Consider the following 27,497-nt stretch of genomic DNA (forward strand, 5'->3'; position numbering starts at 1 on the left):
TAATAGTAGTAGAAGTTTTGACCAGGGCAATCAGGCAAGAGAAAGAAATAAAGGGTATCACAATAGGAAGAGAGGAACCAAACTATCCCTGTTTGCAGACATGATTCTATATCTAGAAAACACCATAGTCTCAGCCCAAAAGCTCCTTAACCTGATAAACAGCTTCAGCAAAGTCTCAGGATACAAAATCAATACACCAACAACAGTCAAGAAGAGAGCCAAATCAGGAACACAATCCCATTCACAATTGCCATGAGAAGAATAAAATACCTAGCAATACAGCTGATGAGGGAGGTGAAAGATTTTTTACAATGAGAATTACAAAACACTGCTCAAAGAAATTGGAGATGACACAAATGGAAACACATTCCATGCTCGTGGATAAGAAGAATCAATATAATTAAAATGGCCATAATGCCCAAAGCAATTTATGGATTCAAAGCTATTCCTATTAAACTACCAGTGATATTCTTCATAGAACTAGAAAAAACTATTTTAAAATTCATATGGAACCAAAAAAGAGCCCAAATAGCCAAGACAATCCTAAGCAAAAAGAACAAAGCTGGAGGCATCACACCTCCTGACTTCAAACTATACTACAGGGCTATAGTAACCAAAGCAGCATGGTACTGGTACAAAAACAGATACATAGACCAATGAAACAGAACAGACAACCCAGAAATAAGGCCGTACACCTACAACCATCTGATCTTCAACCAACCTGACAAAAACAAGCAATGGGGAAAGGATTCCCTATTCAATAAATCGTGCTTGGATAACTGGCTAGCCATATGTGGAAGACTGAAACTGGACCCCTTCCTTACACCATATACAAAAATCAAGTCAAGATGGGTTAAAGACTTGAATGTAAAACCCAAAACTATAAAAACCCTGGAAGACGACCTAGGCAATACCATTCTAGACATAGGAACAAAGACTTCATGATGAAGATGCCAAAAGCAATCTCATTTTTAACCAGATATTTATGTAACAGCCTCGTTGATAACCACAGTGCAGACATTATGAGCAGAATTGCAGCTGCTGCCCATGTTAGGGCCCCTGCTCCAATGTTCCTCCGAGTGAGGACTCCGAGAGGAGCCTCCTCCCATCTCCATACCCACCCTCGGAACACTGGAGCAGGCAGAAAGTCCCACACAGTAAAGGCAGGTGCTCAAACCTATGCTGGATTAAAGTGGCCAAAGTCCGCATAAGGCGTTCCTCTCACAGCAGCGGCAGTGAGAAGGGATGCAAAGCCACACCTTCACTCAGTAAACACAGGGCACTGAGCTTGCCCTGGCAGGAGTATTGTACATGTGCCTTCCAGGGCTTTCCTTTCTTACGGCTTACGTCACAGGTATTCCACATGGTGGCCTTATCTTACAGATTGCAAGCTAGAGCAAAAATTTAAAAGTTGTAAGACAGCATCTCTGGGAATGAGAACAGAATTTAGAAAAAACTTCAGGAGAAACTAAGCAGATGGCTATATTCTAGGGGAGCGGATGGGAGCGGCTGCTTAACACGCAGATTTCACAACTCTAGGGTGCTAATACTGGCTTCCAGGAGAAGCTTCAGTTGATTTAGAATAAAAAATAATGGTTTCTTCTTTCATCTCCCATTGTATTGATCTACTTATTTGTGTCCTAAAAGAATTCTCAAACCCTATTGGTTCATCTGTCAGCTGCCCTTGGAATAACTGCCCACCTTTCATGACCATGCCAAAAATTCCCGGTTCCTTTTAGTTAAAAATACCTTGGCTAAGCAGCATATTCCCAGCATGAGATGTAAATCAGAAAGGATACACCATGCAAACCAGAGGTCACATTTGCATGCAGAGCCCAATTACACGTGCCATTCTCTACTTATAGGAGGAAGCCTGATCAGAGACCACTGCAAATACGCCAGGGCCTCTTCTGCCCTAAGTGGAAAGCGCCGTGCAAGAGCTGCAGCCACTCTGAACCATCTGGTGCCACAGACGGGCCTGGGCACTCACCTGCTCTGTCTCCACGAAGTTGGACACATGGCCATCGTCGTTGACGCCACGGGTGTGGAAGCGAGTGCCTGTGCGCTCGCAGCTAACACGAGAGATGAGGCAGGCCTTGGCCTGCTTGTGGGAGGCGTACACGGTGCGGATGGTCACCACTCCGCAGATGGTCTTTAGCAGCCAGTCACAGCAGCTCACCTGGTGCTGCCTCAAGGGCACGTGCAACAGCTGGTTCCTGCAAAACACAGCCCCACACCAATTCTGGTCACCTGATATCCTCCAGTACATGCTGCCTGGACAGCGAGTGTGGCTGAGGAACTGGGGGGCGCACGGGGCAGCATTCTGGGTCAGCAAATGCATGCTGCTCCCCAGTGGACTCTGAACTTGGGCTGTACAGATCTGGGAAGCTCATGTGCTTCAAAGAGATCCCAAATAGCACTGTGTCATGTACAGGAGGATGGCCAGGGAGTCCTTTCCCAAAGCTACTATCAGGTCGTCACTGTTGCTAAATGGAAGCAAAGTTGGAGAGACAGCCAGCGTGCACTTTTTGGGGAATCACAAAGGGGTCTCTGGTTAGCTCTGTGGGCCCTACAGTTTTCATCGCAGGCCCCATCGGTAAAACATTAATCATCTTTTGTTATTAAATCATGATAAATAAGTGATTAAAATCGCATTAAATATGGGAACAGTTAAATTATCCACATATGCACACACATGCACCGTGAGATGAATATGACGAGAACACTACAAAGCAATCCAAAATAAATTAAAAAAAGATCTGAGGACAATAAAATGTAATGAAAGTTCAAGTATTCCCTCTCCATGCCTAGTGGATTGTTCTAGGCTCTGGAGTCCATGATGATAATGACAGGGTGACAGCCGACATTTATCCTGTGCACTAAGTCCCATTCTATGTACTTTGGGGTGGATTAACTCATGTCACCTTTAAAGTGACCCGTGTGAAAGGTATCATCAGTGACCCCCTTTTACAGATAAAGAAGCTGAGGCACAGAGAAGTGAAGTGCTTGTCTAAGGCCACAAAGCCAGCCAGTGGCGTCACGGAGCTTGGAGCCCCTGTTCTTCACCCTGAGCCTTTCCTGATGGAGCCCTACGTTACCATTTGCACCGGCAAGCGGCCACATTGTTCTCTCATCCCTGAGACTGGCTTGGCCCCCTTGCTCCAGCACCCAGGGGACCTGAGTGGTACCATTCTGAGGGCTCGTACTCCCTCCCAGGGAGGGGGACCCATCTCCAGGAGATGCCCTCTTACAGGGCACTGAGTGAATCTAGATCACAGTGCCCTACTTGTTTAAAAAAGGCAACACGATTCCTGCCCTTGAGCCTTCCTCAAAGACAGCAGCAGCATTTTCTCATTGCTGGAAATCTATGCTGTGAGCTCTGATGGGTCCTAGGGGGCTTCTCCAAGCTTCCTGCTCTCAGGTCAGCCTCCCCAACTGTGACCAAAGCCACATGCACCCCCACAGGGAGCACAGCCCGCGTCTGACCCCTTCTGAGGTCTCATGGCCACAGCGCTCATCTGCTTAAAAAAAGATGATTAGGAAGCATTGCTGTACAAAACCGTATGTCCCTCTTCCAAATCACTCTCTCAAATTCAGATGATAAGCCAGCTTCTGAAACACGTATATTAAATCTGCATGTGGCATCAAGGCAAAGCCTCCAGAATATTCCAGAGTCTGCCACCTACACAGCTATGGCCACTATCACCAGGGCTCAGGAGAAGAAACCTTTTGCCAAGGGGACAACCCTTAAATCAGCCCTGTTTCTCGTGACACTGCCTGGCCCTCTGGTGGGAGGATGGCTCATATCCAGGACCCGCAAAGAGTTTCCTCTCAGGACCTGACTGTACTGGGAGGCAACTGTCAGTGTGATCAATTACCAGCCCAGAAAGATGAGTTCACCCAGCTGCTTACTCTCCCTTACATGCCAGCCACGCTCAGCATTGACCCCATCTGACTCCTGCTGTGAGTCTCCAGACCTCAGACACTGCGCCACAACAGTGGGGGTTTAGGCGATCAAGCCCAGGACCACGCTGCCCGTGGTGACTCAGTTGTGGTCAGTTCTGGGGGCTCCACCCTGAGCCCAAACACCACGCCCCAGTGTGTTACAGCTGAGGAGGCTGGCGACTTCCTCCTCTCCCTTCAGAAAGGGACACCATGGGGCTCCTCCTTCCCAAGCTCCTCTCAGCCCCCACCTCGTGAATCCCCTTTGCCTCACTTTGTTAGCGCCCCTCACACCTCCAGCCAGAGCTGGCAAAGGGAAGAGAATTTGCAAAGGTGCTGGTGCAATTCAGATCCGCCACGGATCCCCTCGGTGTTCCAAGGACCCTCACTGCTACTGAGAGCTCTTACCTCTGCTCACCTGACAGTTCTGCTTTAAAATAGGTTCATGGCGTCCACAAAAAGATACCTCATAATACACAGCCCCTCTGTGCCTAAGCTTGGCCACCTTCAGGGGAACATGTAACAGTTCTGGGACACATGCTTGGCCCTGCACAATGGAACTAGCGATTCACAGAAATGCCATCCCGGAGGCTGCTAATCAACCTGCGGTCTGCAGACAAGCAGCACTGGAAGCTTACTAGAAATGCAGCATCCTAGGCCCAGCCCAGACCTGCTGTCCCAGAATCTGCATTTTTAACGAGATCAGCAGGAGGTTCACGATTTTATTATTTATTTTATTTTATTTTATTTTGAAATGGAGTCTCACCCTGTAGCCCTCCAGCCCAAGCTGGAGTGTTTGTTTGTTTATTTATTTATTTTGAGTGGAGTCTCGCCCTGTAGCCCAGGCTGGAGTGCAATGGCGTGACCTCACTGCAATCCCAGCCTCCTGGGTTCAAGCGATTCTCCTGCCTCAGCCTCCCGAGTAGCTGGGATTACAGGCGTGTACCACCGCGCCCGGCTAATTTTTTTGTATCTTTAGTAGAGATGGGGTTTCACCATGTTGGCCAGGCTGGTCTCAAACTGCTGACCTCAGGTGATCCGCCTGCCTCGGCCTCCCAAAGTGCTGGGACTGCAGGTGTGAGCTACCACGCCCAGCCTTGATTCACATGCATATTGAAGTCTGAGCACATTACTGGTGCCAAATATCCACAATACCAGAGAACCAAAGAGGATGTGGGGGTGGGGAGTGTTGGGATGGACACAGGGATGTGGGGAGGGTCCCCTTCTCCCAGAAGTCAGGAATTCACTTGTGCGGCATCCAAAGCACCAAAGCCAGATGAAAACCTATGGACGCCTCTGGCAAAGGCAGAGAGGCACAAACAGGTCAGAAGTAAACCTCATAAGTCCCGTCTCAGAGCTGGGAAAACTGATATAGCTTCAAAAGGCAGATAACTGGATTCTAAAACATTACATTAAATGAGGTTCATTGGAACCACTCCCACGGCAGGACTTTCCTCACTTTTGCTTCTTCCTATCTTCTCTAGGCATCAGTGCGAACTGACGGAAACAGCATCATGTCCAGAAAGGGCAACAGATAATTTACATATTTACAGGGTTGTCCCACTCTTGTCTCTGTCCTGCTGTGGAGTGAAAAGCACCAGGAGATCTTAAACATACAGAAATCCAGCCGCCTTCACCTGGGCTCTGGGACTAGTCTTAGTGCATTGCTACAAGTCCCCTTGGGCAGGGTGACTCAGCTTTCCCGTTGATGGGATTGGTTTAGCGTTGTGATTACCAGCTTGGGACCAGGAGCCAGAATGCCTGGGTTCAAATCCTGGCTCTGCCACTAAGTGTGTGGAGTTTGGCAAAATTCCCTCGACTATTCATGCCTCAGTCTCTCTATCTGTAAAATGGGGTAACAGAGCCTCTGCATAATTATTATAAAGGTTTTTGTTATAAGGATGAGTTATTACCAGCAGAGAGATCTTAGCACGGTGACCCGAACACAGTGCTTTATAAACATCAGCCGTAAACAGCTACACGCTGGAGGTAGCCATAATTGAGAAGACTGAGTGAATCCAGGCAGAAGCACAGAGCTAGGCACCCGGGACTGAGGAAGCACTTGGCAGACGTCGGCTCTTAGGTTTTTTACTTATGGAACGGGGTTTCTTTTGTTTGTTTCTTTTGTTTTTTTGAGAAAGAATCTTGCTCTGTCGCCCAGGGTGGAGTGTAGTAGCACCATCTCGGCTCACCGCAACCTCCGCTTCCTGGGTTTAAGCGATTCTCCTGCCTCAGCCTCCCGAGTAGCTGGGATTACAGGCACCCGCCACCATGCCCAGCTCATTTATTTTTTTTAATTTTTAGTAGAGATGGGGTTTCGCCATGTGGGCCAGGCTTGTCTCAAACTCCTTACCTCAAATGATCCACCCGTCTCGGCCTCCCAAAGTGCTGGGATTACAGGCGTGAGCCACCATGCCTGGCCCAGGTTTATTTTCCAAATCTACATTGAACACATTCCCTGAGGCCAGGGGTCGGGGTGGCGGTGAGTTCAGGGTTAGCTTTCCTCTCACTGTGCTGAGAGCAGGCCTGGGTCCTAACTCTCCAGGGGGGCCCCATAACCCGGGGGTGGTACAAGTGGAGGTCAAGGCCTCAGGTGCCAACCAGGGCCCACCCTCTGCAGGGGACCCAGGGCCTCACCAGAAGAAGGAGTTCCCCCACTCAGAGCTGTCGTCCCCCTGCTTCTGCGTGCGGACAGTCAAGTCAAAGTGAGACCCATCGTTGGGCCATGAGAAATAGAACACCCCCGAGCTGAGGATTTTCTTCAGAGCTATGAGGCGTTCCTCCTCCTTGGCCTCTTCCTGAAGAGGGTAAAAGTCGGTGGCGGTGATTTTGTAGATTTCAGCATCTGGAATTCTGCCCACAGATGTGCAGCCCGTCACCAACACCAGGAAGCTCAGAGACGCGCCACCTGGAAAGGAAATCAGACAGGAGAGCTCAGGGTCGCAGCCAGTCCGGCCGCCTGGAGCGCCGAGGGGACAAACGGAGCCCAGGTTCAACCGCAGCCAGGAAGGCAACGTCTGTGCACCTGCGACTTCCCACGGCACTGCTCAACGCAATGGCTCAACAACCTGCCCTGTCCCGTAAGCCTTAGGCAGGACTTCTCAAAGTGTGGGACCCTGGCCAGCGGGTCAGCATCTCCCGGGAGCCTGTTAGAAATGCAGATTCCTGCTGCCCAGCTGCCTGGGGCTGGGGCAAGCTCTGCTTTAACAAGCCCTCCAGGTGATTCTGATGCCCCCAAGAGTCTGAACATTCCTGGCCCGAAGCCCTTCCAGACCCCCAGGACCTGCCCCCAAAGCCTCTCCAAATCACCTTCCCCAGTGCCTCCTCAGCCACTGCCTTGACTCAGGACCCCTGGCCTGGGGTCTGTCTTCCCCTACTCTGTCACAGGAGTGGCCTTCCCAAAGCCATCAGATCACAGCCGCTCCGCCCTTCCTTCCTGCACAGCTCCCATTCCCTGCAGGACTGCAACAGAAGCTCCCAAGGCCCTCCCCGCTGCAGCCTGCCCCTGCCCCACATGTGGGCGGACACCCTGGCCGGCTGCTCTCCTGAGCTGGCTGTCCTCCAGCTGGTCCAATGTGCCATAAGCATGACCTCACACCCTGGGCTCTTGCCCAAGATGCTCCCCCTGCCTGGGACGTCCCACCACCATCTGCCCAACAAGACCTCCATGACCCCTTCTCCACGTACCGCCTGCCTGTCTCTGCCCTCACAGTACTTCGGGCTTCGGGCCCAGCATTCCATCCTCTGGAACAGCATGAGTGTCCCTACCTGCTCCGTGGGGACCATCCTGCCTCTTCCCTCCCCCCTTCACCAGAAGAACTCCTCCTCATCCTTCTGGGCCAACTTGGCAGCAACTCCTCCAGGAAGCCTTCCTCGCTCTCCCAAGACACGGACAGGCACCCCTGGTACATGCCAATAGCATTCTCATCAGCAGTTGTCACACAAAGCTCATGACCTCCTTCCCCCCCGTACCCCCAGGGGAGGGACTTCCTTGGGGCAGGACCATTTCATCATCGTCTCCCGGCACCGCACACACGCGGTCTGCTGGATGCTTCCTAAATAAATCCCTGCCAAACGCTACCAAGACGACCTCGGACCTTGCAGCCAGGCGAATGAGGCAGCCCTCCCTGGGGCACCACTTCGCTGTTGCTGACGGCCAGTTTTCTGTTCCCGATCCCCCACTGCTCACAAGGGCACTTCACAACACGCGATGTATTGGGGGTGCCTGGCAGCGCCGTGCCCCACTCTCGGGACAGGGCCCAAGAGATCATCAGGTAGAAACTGGCCTTTGGGGGCTGGCAGGGCTCTAGTCCCAAGGACACTCTTCCCCCCCTGCTGAGGTTTAAACGATCCACCCAGTGAGATCTTCTGCGAACGATCAGGGGCCTCTATCTAGAGCCATGGTCTGGAGATGGCTCAGATCTCTCCACACTCTGGGAACAGACCCCAAAACAACCAATTCCACCAGCCCCTCACCCCAATTTCCTCATCACACTTCAAAGGGAGAGGAGTGCTGCTTGTGGCAGGGTGGCGTGTGGTTGTCATTAAAGTGTGCTCCCTCAATGAGCGGCTCAGGGCTCCCACGGGCCTGCTGATATGCCATGGGGTGGGGGTCCCAGCAGGGCGGGGGGGGGGTTGACCCCATCACATCTCCCCAGACACATCCTGAGGAAACCACCTAAGAACAAAGGAAGTTATCACAGTGGGGACAGGGATAGGGTCAGAGTTCAACTTCTCAAGTAGGACAGGTGGGGTTCCGGGGTTGGCAGCCTCTGATCGGAGCCTTGGCCACAGAGCAGTCCCAGCACCCACCTGCCTTTTCTGACACGCTCAGGGCAGGGAAAAGCACAGTTCAGCAGAAGTGCCCTCGGAGTGGCAGGAGGATGGCCCCTGTGGCTGCCAGAGCTATGGAAAATTTTGCATGACATCACTCCGTGCGAGTCATAAGCTGATTTCTAGCACCACTTCCTCAACAGCCTCCGCGTGGGGGGCCTGAGTGCCTGGCAACAGTCCCAGGTTGCATTTCCTGGGCAGGACCACGGCCCAGGGGAGGCTGGGGGAAGGAGCACCGTAGCAGCCAGGAGAGGCTCTTAACAACAGCACTGCCACAGAGCTCTGGGGCTCCGGGGTCCAGGGAGGAGGGGGTCGGGAGTGGTACAGGGGAGTGAGGAGAGCTGGCATCTGGTGGGCACAGTGGAGGCAGGAGAGCTGTACAGGCGCAGACTCCATCCTCCTGCCCACCGCAAGGGGCGCCCTTACCAGCCCCATCTCACAGGGAGGGAAACAGAGGCCCAGAGAGGTTAAGCAGCCTGCCCAAGGTGACAGAGCAGGGAGCTGGGATCCAAATCCACTTTCCAGCTACAGTGCCTGGGCAAGTTACTCAAGCCAAGTGTGGCCCCAGAGCTGGTGCTCCTAATTATACCTCCTTGCAGATGACATCGCCAGCCTGCTTACCCATGCTGCTGTCTCAGGGCTACCGCTGCCATTTCACACACGCGTGACCGTCCCCCAGGGAAACTGAATCACTCGCCCAGGCACACAGCTAGTCTGTGTTAAAGCCAAAATGCAAACGTAGGTTTCACTTTAAGCCCATGCTCCATCTAGCCCCAAAGTCCAGCAGTTTCCAGTCAGATTGGTTTGCTGTATCCTTTACGTCTGTATGTATGCATGCATGTATTATTTATTTATTTATTTTTTGAGACAGAGTTTTGTTCTAGTCACACAGGCTGGAGTACAATGGTGTGATATCGGCTCACTGCAACCTCTGCCTTCCAGGTTCTAGCGATTCTCCTGCCTCAGCCTCCGGAGTAGCTGGGATTACAAGCATGCGCCACCATGCCCAGCTAATTTTGCATTTTTAGTAGAGACGGGGTTTCCCCATATAAGTCAGGCTGGTCTCGAACTCCTGACCTCAGGTGATCTACCTGCCTCGGCCTCCCAAAGTGCTGGGATTACAGATGTGAGCCACCATACCTGGCTTTTTTTTTTTTTTTTTTTTTTTGAGATGGAATTTCACTCTTATTGCCCAGGCTGGAGTGCAGTGGTGCAATCTCAGCTCACTGCTACCTCTGCCTCTTGGGTTCAAGTGATTCTCTTGCCTCAGCCTCCCGAGTAGCTGGGATTACAGATGCCTGCCACCCTACCTGGCTAATTTTTTGTATTTTTGGTAGAGACGAGGTTTCACCATGTTGGCCAGGCTGGTCTCGAACTCCTGACCTCAGGTAATTCACCTGCCTCGGCCTCCCAAAGTGCTGGGATTACAGGTGTGAGCCACTGCACTTGACCTGCTGTACCCTTTAAGAGTGTGGTCAACCAGTGTACGCGCTATTAGCTGAACGTGTGTACCCCCAAGTTAATATGCTGGAGTACGAACACCCAAGGTGATGGTATGAGGAGGTGGGGTGTTTGGGAGGTGACTGGGTCATGGCAGTGGAGCCCTCACGAATGGAGTTTGTGCCTAGAGAGCTCCTGTACCTCCTTCCACCACGTCAGATGCAGAGAAAAGGCAGCATCTATGAAGCAAGAAGCAGGTCCTCACGACTGGCCAATCCGCGGGCCGCTGCTCTCAGACCTCCAGCCTCCAGAATGGCGCGAAATAAACGTCTGTTGCTGATAAGCCACCCCGTCTACTACGGAACTTTGTCACAGCAACACACTGGACTCAGACAGCGTTCCCTACCCATTTTAAAACTGTCACTGAAGGTTTTCATCGGTAGTTTAAATGGTTGTAAATAATATATTATGCAGCGTATTCTAAATATTGACATGTAAAACTAAAACTCTGGGAGTCTATTGTCAGTATCCCGTGGAATCTACGCAGTAATGTGATACTCATCGCCATCTATTATTTACAGGATTGCAGGAACATGCTCTTTTTTACCACGTGGAACTTTCACTCATATTTCCAGTCCCCCCTCTTCAGAATTCCATCCTAATGTAGCATATTTGGTGCGTCTACATCCTGTTCTGATCACCCCATCAGCCCTTGCAGCCGTGTGTTCCTCAACTCCAAGTGTTTAAAAAGAGAGACTTCTGATTTATCATTCCAATGAAACCTAACTGGTCAAACAATGTAAACAACACAATGTAAATAAAACACTTTGCCAAATAAATTTTTTTTGGCTGTCCCCTTTAAAAGAGTGTGGTCAACCAGTGTACCTGCTATTGGCTGAATGTGTGCACCCCCAAATTAATATGCTGAAATACGAACACCCAAGGCGATGGTTTTGGGAGGTGGGGTCTTTGGGAGGTGACAGTCTTGCTCTGTCACCCAGGCTAGAGTGCAATGGCGCAATCTCGGCTCACTGCAACCTCTGCCTCCCGGGTTCAACTTCTGCCTTTCAGGTTCCCTGCCTCAGCCTTCTGAGTAGCCGGGATTACAGGCATGCGCCACCATGCCCAGCTAATTTTTGTATTTTTAGTAGAGATGGGGTTTCGCCATGTTGACTGGGCTGGTCTAGAACTCCTGACCTCTAGTGGTCCGCCCACCTTGGCCTCCCAAAGTGCTGGGATTACAGGCATGAGCCACCGTGCCTGGCCGACAAATAATCATTTAATACAAAAAGTAATAATGTGTTGGAACCATCTCTTAATGACTAAATATTTATTGAAGGAATGAAAGTAGGTTCTGCACAAATTCTAATTCTAGTTTTCATTTTTGTAGATGCAAACACTAAAAAATCCTGTTCACATTAATAAATAGACGAGAATGGAAAGGGTTTCATTGTAGAAATGTCACTCGATTCTTCAAAGTCCTTCTGAGGTAGCCTGAAAAACGACAATAACCTGCTGATAAAATGGTTGCTAATGCGTCAGCTGATACCCCAATTGAATTCTCCTTCCATTATGGGAGAAGCAAACAATCGGACATCACCTGACTTGCAAACAGATTGTTACCTAGTCCTGACCTTATTTCAATGATGTTGACAAGCTTTTGGACTGTCCCTTTGTCTGGTATCCTAGGGGGAGTTACTTCCTGGAGCACGGCACACGGTGAGCTTCCAGAAGAGAGAAAGGCTTGCCCTCTGCCCTAACACGGAAGCAGGGCGACCGCAGAGGGGAACCAGAACACCGTCCTCCATCACAGGTGCTCGATACTAGAAAAAAGCCGAGGACCTGGAAACTTTTCCTTAGAACTGCCCCTGCCTGTGTGCCCCGGACAGTCGGTGGAATGGGTGTAACCACAGAGGCCTCTGTGGAAGAGCCTTACCCAAGCCTCAGGACCACTGTGGGAATCGCTGCCTCTCTAGGAAGGCCCCGCCCTGCCTACCTGACCCAGCACTGATGGCTTCCTCCTCCTTCAGTCCCAGCCTCATTGTGTCCTGCCCAATCTCACTGATAGCCTGACTGCCTGACTGCGTTCTTTGTATACCATGGTTCTTTTGTTTGTTTTTTGTTTTTTAATTTAGAGACAGGGTCTTGCACTGTCACCCAGGCTGGAATGCAGTGACTTGATCTCAGCACACTGCAACCTCCCCTTTCTGGGTTCCAGTGATCCTCCCACCTCAGCCTCCCAAGTAGCTGGGACTACAGGCTCCTGGCACGGTGCTGTAGGTACCACTGCTATGTAGAGACAGGGTCTTGCTACATAGCCCAGGCTGGTCTTGAACTTCTAGGCTCCAGTGATCCTCCTACCTTGGCCCCCTAAGGTGCTAGGATTACAGGTATGAGCCACCATGCCTGGTCTGTGCTATGGGTTTTAAGGAAAGTGTCATGGTTCGAGCCTAGCACCAGACTGTGGGGGGCCGCTGACTCCCAGGCCACCTGTCAGTGTGGTACAGGCCATTGGTCCCCACCTGCCTCCGGTGTGTGAGGCCCCTCCCGACGCTCACCGAGAGCACAGGATTTGTTTCTGTGAGGCAGGATCAATTCTCTGACAGCCAAGAAGCTAACTAGGCTTGCAGGGGTCTCGGTAGCCCTCAGCTGAGGGAGAGACCAGGGCCCTGAAACCATCAAGGATCTCACAGCAAGGGGAAAAACAAAACTCAGAAGACTGGGGCTTCAGGCTCTGCACACCTCCCGTGGCCTGAGTGGCCTCAGCAAGGCTCTCACCCTCTCTGGGCCTCCCAGGAGGATGCACCAGTCGTCTCGATGTCCCCTACAGGTAAAAGGCTTTGGTTCCAGGGCTCTGGACAAAGCAAAGCTATGCATGGGTCAGAGGGAGCTGCCAGCGAGGCTCTGCTGAGCTCCCTCTGCCAGGTAGATGGAGGCTGGGGCCAGCGGCAGGTCCTAGGCCATTTGTTATCAGGCCAGGAAAGCTGGCTGTTGGGGTCATGATACGTGGCTTGCAGACACAAGGCCCTGTTTACCGGGACCACCCCAGGCCTCCCACTAGGCTCTGGGCTGGCATTTCCTTGTGTTGTCTCAGCTCTGAGCTCACCTTCCCAGCCTGGTCTGTGCCAATCCCAACCCTGGGGTCCCTCCAGCCATCCTATCTGTCCCTCTGCTCACAAAGACACCCTCAGACTTAAAGCTCCAAACAAAGGACTTAAGACCTCTAGGCTTTCCCACCTATGAAGGGGGAAGCTTCGGCCAGATGACCCTTAAGCCTCGCCCGCCACCCATAGGCTCAGAACCCTAAGCACCGTATGCCCACGCGGCGTGGTCTCAGGGCCCTCTCCCGCCTCCCCTTTGCAGAACATGAGGGAGGCGTAGGCAGTGGCGGCTGCTGCAGTGAACACCCACGGTGAGCACCCCTGGTGCGGATCCTTCCCCAGCTCCACTCTGGGAACCTGAAATCAGTCCTGGCCCGTGAATTTACACCTTGGAAACTGGCAAATGCTGCACCATCTCAGAGCTTCCTCCTCAGGGATCTGGGTGTCAACTCTCTTGGTAATATCCCACCACTGGGCACAGGAATTAAATTAATGTAAGACTGACAAAGGCCAGTTCGCTTCAAGACTTGCTAGAGAACACTGCATCCCAAAAGACTAAGGGTTCAAACTCCCCTCCAGAGAATTCTCCTTCTGAAGTGACTGCCCCTGAAACCAGCCTTCTACTAGCCTGCGCAGAGGAGTCACCCACCAGGAGTCCACACCCCGAGGCCACACAGCCTGGCCCTCTAGCTCACACCTCGTCCTCAGCCCTCTGCAGGCCAGGTCCCTCTCACTCAGCACCCTCCTCCCTCCAGGCCTCGCAGGGACAGAGGAGAGACAGCAGAGCTTCTCAGTGGTGGCAGTGTCCCCAGGTCACACTCTAAGAAACTGCCTGTGGCCAGCCTGCTTGGTGTTGGAGGAGCACTCCACACTCTTCAAGGCTACCATGTGCATCACTCATGTGGACCTCCGAAGAACGAGGCAACATAGAAATGAGGCAGTGTTCCTAGCTTTACAGATGGGAAAACAGTCCTCGAGAGATTAAATGCAGTTCAGCTGGGAAGTGGGAACTAGAATCCAGGAGGGCTGTCTGCTAGAGAATTTATAGGGCTGGAGTCCTAGCCAATTGTGTGACTAGGTGGAGTCACACAATTGGAGTCACACAGGTGGGGGTCACACAGTTGAGGTCAGTCATACAAATGGAGTCACAGTTGGAGTCACACAGAGTCAGTCACACAATTGGAGTCACACAGGTGGGGTCACATGGTTGAAGTCAATCATATAGCTGGAGTCATACAGGTAGAGTCAGTCACATAGTTAGAATCAGTCCACAGGTAGAGTCACACAGGTGGGGGTCACACAGGTGGGGGTCACACAGGTGGAGTCACACAGGTGGGGGTCACACAGGTGGAGTCACACAGGTGGGGGTCACACAGGTGGGGGTCACAGGTGGGGGTCACACAGGTGGGGGTCACACAGTTGAGGTGAGTCATACAGATGGAGTCACAGCTGGAGTCACACAGAGTCAGTCATACAATTGGAGTCACACAGATGGAGTGAGTCACACAATCGGAGTCAGTTACACAGTTGTAGTTGGTCACACAACTGGAGTCACACAGGTGGAGTCAGTCATAGAGTCAGTCACACAGGTGGAGTCACACAGTTGTAGCTACACTCTGTGCTGCCCAACATGCTCAACAGCTGAAAACACAAAAGAAAACAGGTCACAGTTCTGGGTCAGGGACTTACAGGGGAAAAAGAAAATCAAGTGAAAGTCAAACGCCCCTTAAGGTAACCAATGGGGACTGGAAAAACTTGATTTAAAGCCTAATCCTTCCATCCTTCAGATGCTTAGGGTACTTTCCAGAATGTGTTGAAAATAGACCAAATTATCCTGACATCCCCAAAGTCAAATTCATACGTACAACACTCAGAGAAACTCCAACCCACCCCCGAGGGTGACTCTTACAGGCAGACTGGGGTTGGGGGCACCCAAAGCCTCTGAGCTGGGCTGGTCTCGCATGGCCCACAAGAAGCCTCATTCCCTTCTGTGGGGTGTGGGGTGGCGGGGACTGGCTGAAGGCAGGGAGGAGGCCTCGCCTAGGGCAGCCCCGGGCGGTGGTCTCCTCTCTGTGTACTCCCTGCCCCAGAAGACCCTGTGGATCCCCGCAGATCCCCTGGCTGGCTCTAACAAGACTTCTTTGGGGCTGCCACCCTTCCTGGTTAGGATCGATTTCCCACAGCTGATCTTAGATCACAGCCCTGGGAAAAAACACTTTTCCCCTGGGATGGGGGAAGGTATTGTACTTCCTGTCCTCCTTGTCAGCCCAGCCACCTGTCCCCTTCAGAAAGGAGAACAGCCTGGTGGTTGAAGGCAGTCCCTGGTGCCACAAGACATTAGTTTAAAACCCAGGGCACCACTTGAGAATGGCCGGACCTTGGGCCAGTTACTGTAATTTATTGCATCCCAGTCCCTGTCGGATGCGAAATGAATCACTCATGTATGGACTGAAAGCAGCTGCCAACTATAACTGAAAGATGCCAAGACTGTGAGGCATCCTGGGGGCCCAGATGCCACCATGTGGACAAAAGGGCATCAGCGTGGATGGACGAGGCAGGGTAACAACAGCACTCACCCAATAGGTGGCCACGGGAGCCGCGCTAACAGATTCCTAAGTGAGCGCCATGCAGGTGCGGGTCACCGTCCTCACGGTCATTGCCGTGGAAGGCAAGGGCCACGGGGATTTTCTGCAACTTCAGGAGGATCGCTGCAGAGCGGAAAGTTCTGCAGAAAACCGTCGGCAGCCCACATACTTTCACGGAAAAAGCAAGCGTTTGGAGGCAGCTGGATCCGGGTTCGAAACCCAGCTAAGCTTCTGACCTAAGGCAAGTTACTTGAAGCTTCTGAGCCTGTTCCCTTTACTGTAAACAGGGACAACGATGCATTATCACAGTAGCCTATTTTTAGGATTAAATAAGTGAATGTATGTCTAGCTCTTGGCACGAAACAGACATTTCCTAAATGCACTTTGTCACGTGGTACTGTGTGTTTTTCCTAAATGCTATTTGGAAATGATCACTGTAATCGTCACAGTTCAGGGAAAAACATTCCATGACAGAAAACACCCAGAAAAGGAATGGCCAACATAACCGTGCTTTTCTGGCAGCTTTAAAAATCCTCAGTCTCTGAACACAGCTGCCGTGAGCAGGGAAGGGAGGTGTGCGCTTGGCTCAGGGAAAGCCCGAATCTGGACAACTCAGGCAGCCGTTCCCATCTCAGCCAGGTGGGACCGAGAATCAGGAATGCGACTGGGCTCTTGTCTCGGCCCCAGAAGTCACAGGAGATGTCCATAGCCAGATGTCACAGATAGCGAGGGGGGCCCTGAGAGAGGAGGAAGGAAACGGGTGGTGGAACTGAGGGCCCCAGGGCTCCCGAGCTCCAGGAACAGCAGAGGTTGGCTGGGACCACCTATGACAGCCGGGCACCGCCGGCTCACCCTCGAGTCTCTCAGAGTGAGCAGAGATGCCCACATCTTCCTGCAAGTTCTCTCCCTTCGCAAGTTAGATCGCGCTGTCCCTTCCTCTCCCTCCCACCCCACACTGACTGTCACACGTCAGTGGCTTTTCTCTCCTGCCGACAACTTCCAGCCCACCCCTGTGCGCCCTGGCATCTGCCCTGGTCCCTGTCCTCACCCACCTGCCTTGGCACACCTTCCAGAGTACTGCAGACAATGCCCTGGGCAGAAGCCCCAGACCAGACTTTCGAAACACTTAGGCCCTCGCCAGCAAGCAATGAAGATGAGCTTCCCTGGCACAGGGTTGGGGTGCTGGGAGCCCCACCCTGCCCCAGCACAGGCAGGTGACAACCAGGTGACACTCACCTTGACCGCCCCACCTGCATGGAGGAGCAGGTTCCGAGGCATAAAGAAACATCTTAAAAGAGAAGCAAGGTCGGCCAGGCACGGTGGCTCATGCCTGTAACCCCAGCACTTTGGGAGGTCGAGGCAGGCAGATCACCTGAGGTTGGAGTTCCAGACCAGCCTGACCAACATGGAGAAACCCCGTCTCTACTAAAAATACAAATAATTAGTTGGACGTGGTGGCGCATGCCTGTAGTCCCAGCTATTCAGGAGGCTGAGGCAGGAGAATCGCTTGAACCCAGGAGGCGGAGGTTGTGGTGAGCCGAGATTGCGCCACTGCACTCCAGCCTGGGCAACAAGAGCAAAACTCCGTCTCAAAAAAAAAAAAAAAAAAAGAGAGAGAGAGAAGAGTGGTCAAACAGAATGCCTGCACTGAGGCCCCTCCCGACGCAGAGGCTCCTGCCCACCGGGGAGCCTGGCGCCTGCTCCTCCAGCAAGCGGCTACTCACCAGATTTCAGCCTGAGCTCCCCCAGGCAGCCGTACGCGTCCGTGAGCTTGCCATACTGTCCTTTAATGACTTCCTTTTCTTCTGGAGCTGGGGGAGAAACACATCACAGAAGGCATCAGCGAGCGTCTCCTGCTCATTCCTGTTCATTCACACCCGGCTTGCCAAGCTGGCTTCCCACCCACTCCAAAAAGAAAACACAAAGACAATAGCTCGGCCCACAAACACCAAGTGTGGAGGTTTTATGATTCGCGAATCACAGAGCTGCAAGGATTCAGACCTTCCCACCAACAGCTTGCTCTCTGGAAGCGCTGACAGCTTCCTGGGGGCTGGAGGAGCTGGGGTCCTGGGGTCCTGGGGTTCTGGTGTCTAGCTGGGGGCAGGCACCTGGGGCCTGGCTCTATTACTCTACTTTGCTGTCCCTGTCCACGGGTATCATCCACTAGAGACTACATCCTGGAGGTGCCCACTCACCCCAAGGCACCTGTGGAGGTGGTAACTGGGAGAGACTGGGCAGAGGTGCCTGTGTACCTCTGAGTGCCCAGGGCCTGGGTCCAACCCATCCCAAGGCAAGCTGCGTGCTTTGCCTGCCGGGCCTTTGGCAGTGATTGTCCATGCCCAAGCCAAGGCACGGACTAGTTTTAAAGCAAAACTGACAGGGAAGAACCATTAGGCGCAGGGAGCCCTAACCTCTCCAATGATGCCACAGGCCCTTCTGGCCATGACAGGGCAGGCCTTTAGACCCCTTCTCAGAATAATGTTTTAAGTGCACAGAACAAAATACAAACACAGATGAACCTTGAAAACATTACGCTACGTGAAAAAAGCCAGTCACAAAAGACCTCAGAAAGATTCCATTTTGGCTGGGCACCGTGGCTCACCTTGTAACCTGTAACCCCAGCACTTTGGGAGGCAAAGGCGGGCAGATCTCCTGAGGTCAGAAGTTCAAGGCCAGCCTGGGCAACATGGTGAAATCCTGTCTTTACTAAAAACACAAAAATTAGCTGGGCATGGTGGCGCACGCCTGTAGTCCCAGCGACTCGAGAGGCTGAGGCAGGGGAATGGCTTGAACCCAGGAGGCAGAGGTTGCAGTGAGCCAAGATTATGCCACTGCACTCCAGCCTGGGTGACAGAGACTCCGTTTCAAAAACAAGATTCCATTTCTATGAAATATCCAGAACAGGCACATTTCTAGAGACAGAAAGTAGATGTTGTGGTTGTCAGGGGCTGAGACTGGAGAAAGGGGGAATGTGGATAATTGCTAATGAGTATGAGGCCTCTTTTAAGGGGGACAAAAATATTCTAAAATTAGATTATGGTGATGGTTGTACAACCCTGAAAATATATTTTAAAAACATGGAGTTGTATACTTTAATGAGTAAGTTGTATGGTACAGAAATTATATCTCAATAAAGCTGTTATAAAAATCAAGAAAATAAATACGATTACGAATACCAATCTTATTGAAATCCAGTTATCAAAATATTTTTTAAATGTTATAGTATAGCAATCTATGTGCCTTATCAGCATATTAAATCGCAAAATCCAGTGGGGTCTATTAACCACCTTAATTTAAAACTAGTGATGAGAATAAATGCTATTTCAAGATATCTGAAACAACGCTAATATGACGTGGAGATATCTGTAATTGCAATTGGTGACAGGGTCAGAGATATGGCTAACCCACGTTGGTGACAGGGTCAGAGATATGGCTAACCCACGTTGGTGACAGGGTCAGAGATATGGCTAACCCACGTTGGTGACAGGGTCAGAGATATGGCTAACCCACGTTGGTGACAGGGTCAGAGATATGGCTAACCCACATTGGTGACAGGGTCAGAGATATGGCTAACCCACGTTGGTGACAGGGTCAGAGATATGGCTAACCCACGTTGGTGACAGGGTCAGAGATATGGCTAACCCACATTAGTGACAGGGTCAGAGATATGGCTAACCCATGTTGGTGACAGAGTCAGAGACGTAGCTAACATACTGGTTTTGTTGCCTGCCTTCCTAATTAGAGGAAATGCTACATTTCAGGTAGGATTGATAAAAATAAAGATGGACTTTTCTCCCCACCCAAGAAAACCAATCCTCAAATCCTATGCACAGAACCCTTGAGGAGCTTTTGGGCCCCAGAAGAACCGCTGGGCTGGATGGAACCATTTCTACATCATCATGGAGGTAAGAAAAGGGGCAGCTGGTTCCCTCTCTACCTCATCGTCTTAAGCAGCTGAAAAGGATTCTTAGACTGCCTCAACTCCCACAGTTAAGGAATTTCAACCAGGAACTAAGATCCCAAAGTGAAATGTTAGAAAGGAGAAAATGACAGAAAACATCAGCCCCTCATACCAAGCCCTCAGAGCAGATGGACTGTGAACTGACTTTCATCACTTCCTGCTGTCTCTAAAGATGTTGACTCAGAGAGGCAAGTGTAGAAAGCATGGACGAGCATTTGAAGCAGGTGAACTTTGTTTTAGCTGACACGCATCCCAACACCCCAACTCAAAAGATGCACCATGCCACGTCTTCCAGCGCAGTCTTGATTTCCTGGTTCCTCTCAACCATCCCCATCCCCCTCAAAGGCACTTGTCCTCATCAGATGACAAGTCCCAACTGGGACTGGAAATACACTCAGACAGTCTCATCCTCCCCTCTGAAGCTCTTCCCACCCTCGGCCCCCTAGGAGCAGGTGCTGGCAGCCCTAGAGCTGCCTCTCTCAGGAACCAGCATGGACTGGCTGTTCCTGCCTCGTGCTCCTCTAGCAAGCATAGGAGGACAGAAGGTAGGCACCAGGGCCTCACAACATGACCTGCTACCACCCACCAAACAGACAGCTCTGTCCAGGCTGGTGCTCAGGACACAGCTGAGCAGAGAGTCAGGTGGGGCAGAGAGTCAGGATAGACTGTAAGACCAGAGACCTCCCCTCCTCCATTTCTCTAGGCAGGACTGATGGTAAGATGTGATTTAAAGAGCAGGACTGATTATCAGCATAGCTTGAGAGGCCAGCAACTTGAAAATACACTCAATTCCCATTATTCACAGTAGCTATGTTCCATAGAGTTACCCGTAGATACTGAAGCAAGCAGCGCTCCTAAAGGAAATGCAGAGTTAGGTTCCCGAAAGCCTCGGGTTGCAACATTTTTGTCAACCAATCAATACATAAACTTGTTTTATGTGTTTTTCTGTTTAAAAGACACCTTACTGAATAAACAGATGGCCCTCAACTTACAATGGGGTCATGTCCTGATAAACCCAAGGTAGGTTGAAAATATCCTAAGTTGGCAGAGCATTCAATACACCTAACCTACCAAACACTATAGAGCTCAGCCTGCCTTCCACCTACCCAGAACACTTACATTAGCCTACAGCTGGGCAAAATCATGAAATATAAAGCCTACTTTCTGATAGTGTTGAATATCTTATGAAATTTATAGATTATTGTACTGAAAGTGAAAAACAGAATGGTCCCATGGGTACCTGAAGGATGGTTTCTACTGAATGCATATCGCTTTCACACCGTTGTAAAGTTGAAACATGATAACTGGAATGAGCCATCATAAGTCAGGAATCATCTGTACAGTGTTGATTCGTTAACACTGAACCAGTGGCACCAGAACACAAACCTGAATACAGCTTACCAAACACATATATTTTCCCCATAAGGCACATCACTGCCTTCTTGTACCAGAAACACTGGACAGCACTTTCAAACAGTGAAACCACGAAGAAAAAGCACAAAACATGAAAAATATGGCACTAAACAAATCATGAAAACCACGCTCATTTATACCAAGAGGGTGAAACAAGATGGCAGAGCATCCTTTTCAGCTGAGAACAGGCTTATCGGGTGACACATTTTCACCACTCTGCTGGTGTCCATGAGTTCTGATCTTCGGGTGACAAATTTTAGAGAGCAGGTGAATTTACAAATATGGAGTCCACAAATAATGAGGATCCACTGAACATGGTTTAAGGACCTGGCAGAGACCATGAGGAGACTTACTAGGAAAACAGTCATTCATCAGCCTCAATGTGAATTAATCTGTACAAGGGCTCTTCACCTGGGGTGACAGAGGAAGCCCCTGACAGTCACTGGAGCTTCAAGGGATAGCTCCTGGGGGAATCTGTATACAAAATTATATTCAAAATTGTATGCAATTTTTTTTTTTTTAGATAGAATCTTGCTGTGTTGCCCAGGCTAGAGTGCAGTGGTGCAATCTCAGCTCACTGCAACCTCTGCCTCCTGGGTTCAAGCAATTCTTCCACCTCAGCCACCCAAGTATCTGGGATTACAGGTGTGCACCACCATACCCAGCTATTTTTTGTAGTTTTAGTAGGGACGGCATTTCGTCATGTTACTAGGTTGGTCTTGAACTCCTGATCTCAAGTGATCTGCCCACTCGGCCTTCCAAGTGCTGAGATTACAGGCATGAGCCACTGTGCCCAGCCAAAACTGTATGCAAATTTTTGATAAATATTTTTATGGGGGCCAAAATCCCATTTTCAACAGAATCTCAAGAGTTCAGTGCCCCCAAAAAGGTTAAGAACCAGTTTAATGAATGAATATTCTCCCCAATGCTCACTTGAATTTGACTGGGTTTTCTCTGGGGAAGGGAGAGCACAGAGTAACCTAAAGATAATCAGTGAAATCATGAACCTGTATGAGCCGCCAGAAGCCCCTCGTCTTGAGGACTAAGCAGACTCTGCTGCCAGCGAGGCAGGGAGTTATATAAAATGAAGTGCCTGGGATATTAGGTTCATAGGGTCACTTAGAAAAGTACTGGGAAGCCACTGTTCCACCTTCTCTATCAGCCTGCCTCAAAAGCTCAGAATAGTGGCAGAATGGCATATTAGTCTCCTTTACTACTGCAACAAATGACTACAAACACAGTGGCTTAAGCAGCACAGACTCATGACCTTACAGTTCTGCACTCAGAATTCTGAAATGGGTTTCGCTGGGCAGAAAGGAAGGTGTCGGCAGGCCTGCATCTGCTCTGAAGGCTGCAGGAGAGAATCCATTTACTTGTCTCTCGCAGCTCCCAGAGGCTGCCTGCATTCCTTGGCTCTCGGCTCCTTCCTTCTTCAAATTCAGCAATCGCAGCAATCAGATCCCTGCTTCCATCCTCACATTTCCTTCCCTCTCCCTGCCCGGCCTCCCTCTTCCAGCTTTTAAGGACCCTGTAAGTGCAATGGACTCATCCAGATCATCTAGGATAATGTCTCCTCTTAAGGTCCTGATCACATCTGCAAAGTCCTCCTGCCATGTAAGTGCCACATTCACAGCCTGGGAAGGAGGACGTGGGCCTTCCAGCCCACAGGTCTCCTGCCTCTGCTCACACACTGATGAAGGGTGAGGAGGAGAAGGTGGCATCCTCTTCCCCAGCATCTGCTTGGAGGCAATGCCAAACCCACTGGTAAGGCACTCAGACTGTCACACACCTACAGGGCCCTCCTGGGAGGCGGGCCTATGAAACCCCAGCTTCACAGGCAGAATCGAAGGCCATGTGCATTGCCAAATGTCTTCCTCCAGCCTTCAGGTACTGCAGACAGGGCTGGAGAGAGGTGAATCAGCAGTTCTCAGTGCCCCATCTCAGTAGATAAGCTGATAAATGCAATAAAATAATTCCGACACCAAAAATACCTATTTCAACCCTAGCAGCTTTACAAAGCCTTGAAACAGAACCCGTAAGCCCTGGTATGATCCAGTTCTGACTTCGTGAATCGTGAAACAAGGAGGCCTTTGTGCATTCATTCAACTATGCGAATAAGCCTGACCAAATAAAACAAAATGACAGGAAATTGCTAAACAAAGTGTTGTGGCCAAATCCACACTTGAGGGGTGGGAAGATGACCCTGGGAGAAGCTATGCAAACAAAAGTGACCCCTTGCCCTGGTGCATTACAGATGACAGGCATGGACTTTACATCCCTGTCACTGGGAAAATTAAGCACGAGTGAAAACACGACTTTCTATCCTCATATTTTAAAAACAAACAAAACCCAACAGGATCACCTTGTCCCATTCCAACGCTGTCAATTATTGACTCCTTGAGAAAAACAACTTCACCTCTGACTTATACAATACGGGAGCTCAAAACAGGCTTCGACCATGGTGGACGGGAAAATCACGAGAAGATATTTCTCCACCATGAACAGACTCACTGTAAACAAACTGGGAGGCCCCAGGCAGCAGAACTTCATTCTCTTCTGGGTCCAGAGGCCAGAGAGCTGAAATCCAGGCATCAGCAGGGCTCCTTTGATACCTGGAGCCGGGACCCTCCTTACCTCGCCCTGCGTCTGGTGTTTGCTGCTTGTCCTGTCCTTGGTATTCCTTGCCTATGGCTTCCTCACTCCAGGCCCTGCCTCAGTTGTCACGTGGCAATTCTCTCCCCATATGTCCCCTCATTGTCATGTGACCATCCTCTCCCCACATGGTGTCCCCCAATTGTCACGTGGCCATCCTCTCATGTGTCCCCCTGCCATTATGTGGCCATTCTCTCCCTGTGTGTCCCTCCACCATTATGTGGCCATTCTCTCCCTGTGTGTCCCTCCACCATTATGTGACCATTCTCTCTCCGTGTGTCCCCCCATCATGACATGGCCATCCTTTCCCTATATGTCCTCCCATCATCATGTGGCCATCCCCTCTCCACGTGTTCCCTGTCATCATGAGGCCATCCTCTCCCCACATGTCCCCTGTCGTCACAAGGCCATCCTCTCCCGGCGTCCCCCTGTTGTCACAAGGCCATCCTCTCTCCACGTGTCCCTCCATTGTCATGTGGCCATCCTCTCCCCACGTCTCTCCATCATCACGTGGCCATCTTCTTAGAACAACAGTCACACTGGATTAAGGGCCCACCCTACTCCAGTATAACTTCATCTCAATGTTACAACTGCAACAACCCTATCTCCAAATAAGATCCCCTTCTGAGGTCCCAGGGGTTAGGACTTCAACATATCCTTTTGGAGGACACAATTCAGCCCAAACACTTGGTCATCTTTTCACTTAGTGGACCTGTCCTTTTAAAGCCTGACTGCCCCATCGACTGTCTCTCCAGTAAGCTTCCTTTATTCCTGCAGTGCCTTCACCTCCAAGTCCTCCCCTGACCCTTCCGATGTATCAGGAGCACGCACCCCACCCTAGGAGGCAGGGGCCTGGCAGCCTCACTGCCCACCTCCAGCACTCCCAGAGGCCTGGCTTCCCAGAAGGTTGGTTCCAGAGTCACCCCACACCCTACTTGCCCCCAAAAAACTGTATTTTCCAATTAGGTTTGAAGGAAGAAGAAATCCTTTTTGCTCTCCAAAATGGAGGTGACAACACAGAGGTCTACACACACCAGGAAGGTAACAAATGAATCTGGCCAGGCATGGTGGCTCGCACTTGTAATCCTAGCACTTTGGGAGGCCAGGGCAGGAGGACTGCTTCAGCCCAGGAGTTCAAGACCAGCCTGGGCAACACAGTGAGACTCCATCCCTACGAATTTTTTTTTTTAAATAACCAGTCATGGTGGTGGGAACCTGTGGTCCCCGCTACTTGGGAGGCTGAGATAGGAAGATTGCTTGAGCCCAGGAGGCCAAGACTGCAGTGAGCTGTGATTGTACCACTACCCTGTCTCAAAAACAAATAAACAACAAAATGAAGCTGCTGGAAGGGCTTTGGGTGAGCAGAGAACACACACCTGCCATTGGCTGGTGGGCAGCTGCTGCAGGTGCCAGTCATGCCCACCAGCCCAGTGCTGCCAGGCTGCAGCATTTCCAGGAGACAGGGCACTCCAGACCTTCCAGTGCTGGCAACCATCCCCATTTATTTTAAGCACCACATGGGCTAGAAGCACACCTCTGCAGACTGGATTTGGCCTGCCCATTTGCAACTTCCGTCCCCCCTTTCGTGATAATCTCAGACATAGACAGACTCTTCCTATCTCCCACGCTTTGAGTTGCATTTCCTGTAAGTTTTTCCACATGAGAATGTCTTTGCTTCCCCTCTGGCTGGCCATGAATTGCTGGCCTTTAGAGGAACGCCCTCCCGTCTACCTCCTCAGCCCCCTTCCTCGACCCCTCTTGCCAGAGATTTGGCCACTGGCTCAGTGGACACATCTTCATGCCTTCTGTGGCTGGCACCCTTCCAGGCACAGAGACACTGCAGTGAACCAAACAGATGGAAACCATCCAGCATTTGGCAGTGGCCAAGAGGAACGGGAGGAATGAATGGATGAGTGATGGCAGGGGGTGCAGACCAAGGTGGGGTGGGAGGCTGGGGTGGGGGCACTGCCGAGAAACAGCCAGGAAGGGGTGGGCGCTGTTCAAGCTTCCTGCCAGGGTGGACAGATAAGATCAATAAGTGCAATATAGACAGTGACAGGAGGGGAGCAGAAAAAGTGAGCAGGGAGTAGGGAACGAATAGTGGGGAAGGGGAAGTGACATTTTAGATGGTGTCATCTCAGAAGGCCTCATTGCAAGGGTGACATCTGAATGCGGACCTGAAGGAAGCCAGAGAGACAGCTGTATGGAGAGCGGAGGAGCACTGTAGGCCCAGAAGGGCACGTGCAAAGGTCCTGTGGCAGAAGCACTCCTGACCTGTGCAAGCCCCAGCAAGGTGGGCAGTGTGACTGAAGGTTCGTGGAGGAAGTGGAGTGGGGAACACACTGCACAGAAGTTTAAGGTCACAAAAAGGTTTTGGGTGTCACTCTGAGTGCCACTGCAGGGGTCTGAGGTTCATCCTGCCTGCTATGTTGAGAACTAACTCTAGAGGAACAAGGAGAGAAGGAAGGAGACCAGTTAGGAGGTGCTAGCGCCAACTGGGCGAGAGAGGACTCTAGCCTGAACCAGGGCGCAGCAATGGAAGAGCTGAAGAACAGTCCAATTCTGGAGACAGACAGACACAGACACAGAGACACACACACACACACACGCTTTTTAGCTGTGGACCTTTCCAAAGAAAAGTAGGATGACATAATAAACCCTTGTACCCTCATTATCACATACCCACCAGCTCCACCTACTCCCAACCCACGCCCAGGCTACCCACTGTCCTATACCTTAGATCAGCTCAACTCAAAACGGGCTCCTCAGACCAGCAGCACCAAGCATTAGAAAGACCTTATGGGGCCCACCCCCCGCCTTGTGAATCACAAGCTCTGGGCTCAAGACCTAGAAAGCTGTTTTAATGAGCCGTCCAGGGGACCTGAATGCACGCCAAAGCTTGAGAAGCACTGCCCTCGGTTATTCTGAGTAAATTCCAGGCATCATATTATTTCATCTATAAATATTTCAGTAAGAATCTGGAAAAGATAAGAGTTCTTTTAAAAAACACAACCATGGCCAGACGTGGTGGCTCATGCCTGTAATCCCAGCACTTTGGGAGGCCAAGGGGAACAGATCACCTGAGGTCAGGAGTTCAAGACCAGCCTAGACAACATGGTGAAACTCCATGTTGCTCTCCACAATAGAGGTGACAAAGCAGATGTCTACACACACCGGGCAGATAACAAATGAAGCTAGCTAGGCATGGTAGCTCCCTTCCTGTAATCCCAGCACTTTAGGAGGCCAGGGCAGGAGGACTGGCTGATCCCAGGAGTTCAAGACCAGACTGGGCAACATGGTGAGATTCCATCCCTACAAAAATTTTTTTTGTAATTAGCCAGGCGCGGTGGTGGGAGCCTGTGGTCCTGGCTAGTTGGGAGGCTGAGACAGGAGGATTGCTTGAGCCCAAGAGGTCAAGACTATAGTGAGTTGTGATCACACCACTACCCTGTTTTTAGCCTCTACTAAAAATACAAAAATTAGCCGGGTATGGTGGTGCATGCCTGTAATCCCAGCTACTCAGGAGGTTGAGGCAGGAAAATTGCTTAAACCTGGGAGGCGGAGGTTGCA

At 51.0% G+C, this 27,497-nt stretch overlaps 1 protein-coding gene across 4 annotated transcripts in view; it reads right to left on the reverse strand.

The window, feature by feature from the left end:
• SYNJ2 (synaptojanin 2) overlaps positions 1-27,497 on the reverse strand; it is a 115,838-nt gene that overhangs the window by 63,738 nt on the left and 24,603 nt on the right. For 3 of the 4 annotated variants that reach the window (XM_008007697.3, XM_008007693.3, XM_073022302.1), the window contains exons 2-4: positions 17,626-17,712; positions 6,580-6,850; positions 1,991-2,216 (exon numbers count right to left, since the gene is read on the reverse strand). Coding sequence is in view for 2 of the 4 variants with exons in the window: in XM_008007693.3 (XP_008005884.3) it covers positions 1,991-2,216; positions 6,580-6,850; positions 17,626-17,712 (584 nt within the window). In the remaining 2 variants the exon portion in view is untranslated. Of the gene's footprint in view, positions 1-1,990; positions 2,217-6,579; positions 6,851-7,629; positions 7,819-17,625; positions 17,713-27,497 lie in introns of those variants that run through there. The other variant, XM_038001143.2, reaches the window with a different exon arrangement.

The sequence above is a fragment of the Chlorocebus sabaeus genome, chromosome 13 (genome assembly GCF_047675955.1).
Source record: "Chlorocebus sabaeus isolate Y175 chromosome 13, mChlSab1.0.hap1, whole genome shotgun sequence".
In the NCBI taxonomy this organism is placed as follows: domain Eukaryota; kingdom Metazoa; phylum Chordata; class Mammalia; order Primates; family Cercopithecidae; genus Chlorocebus; species Chlorocebus sabaeus.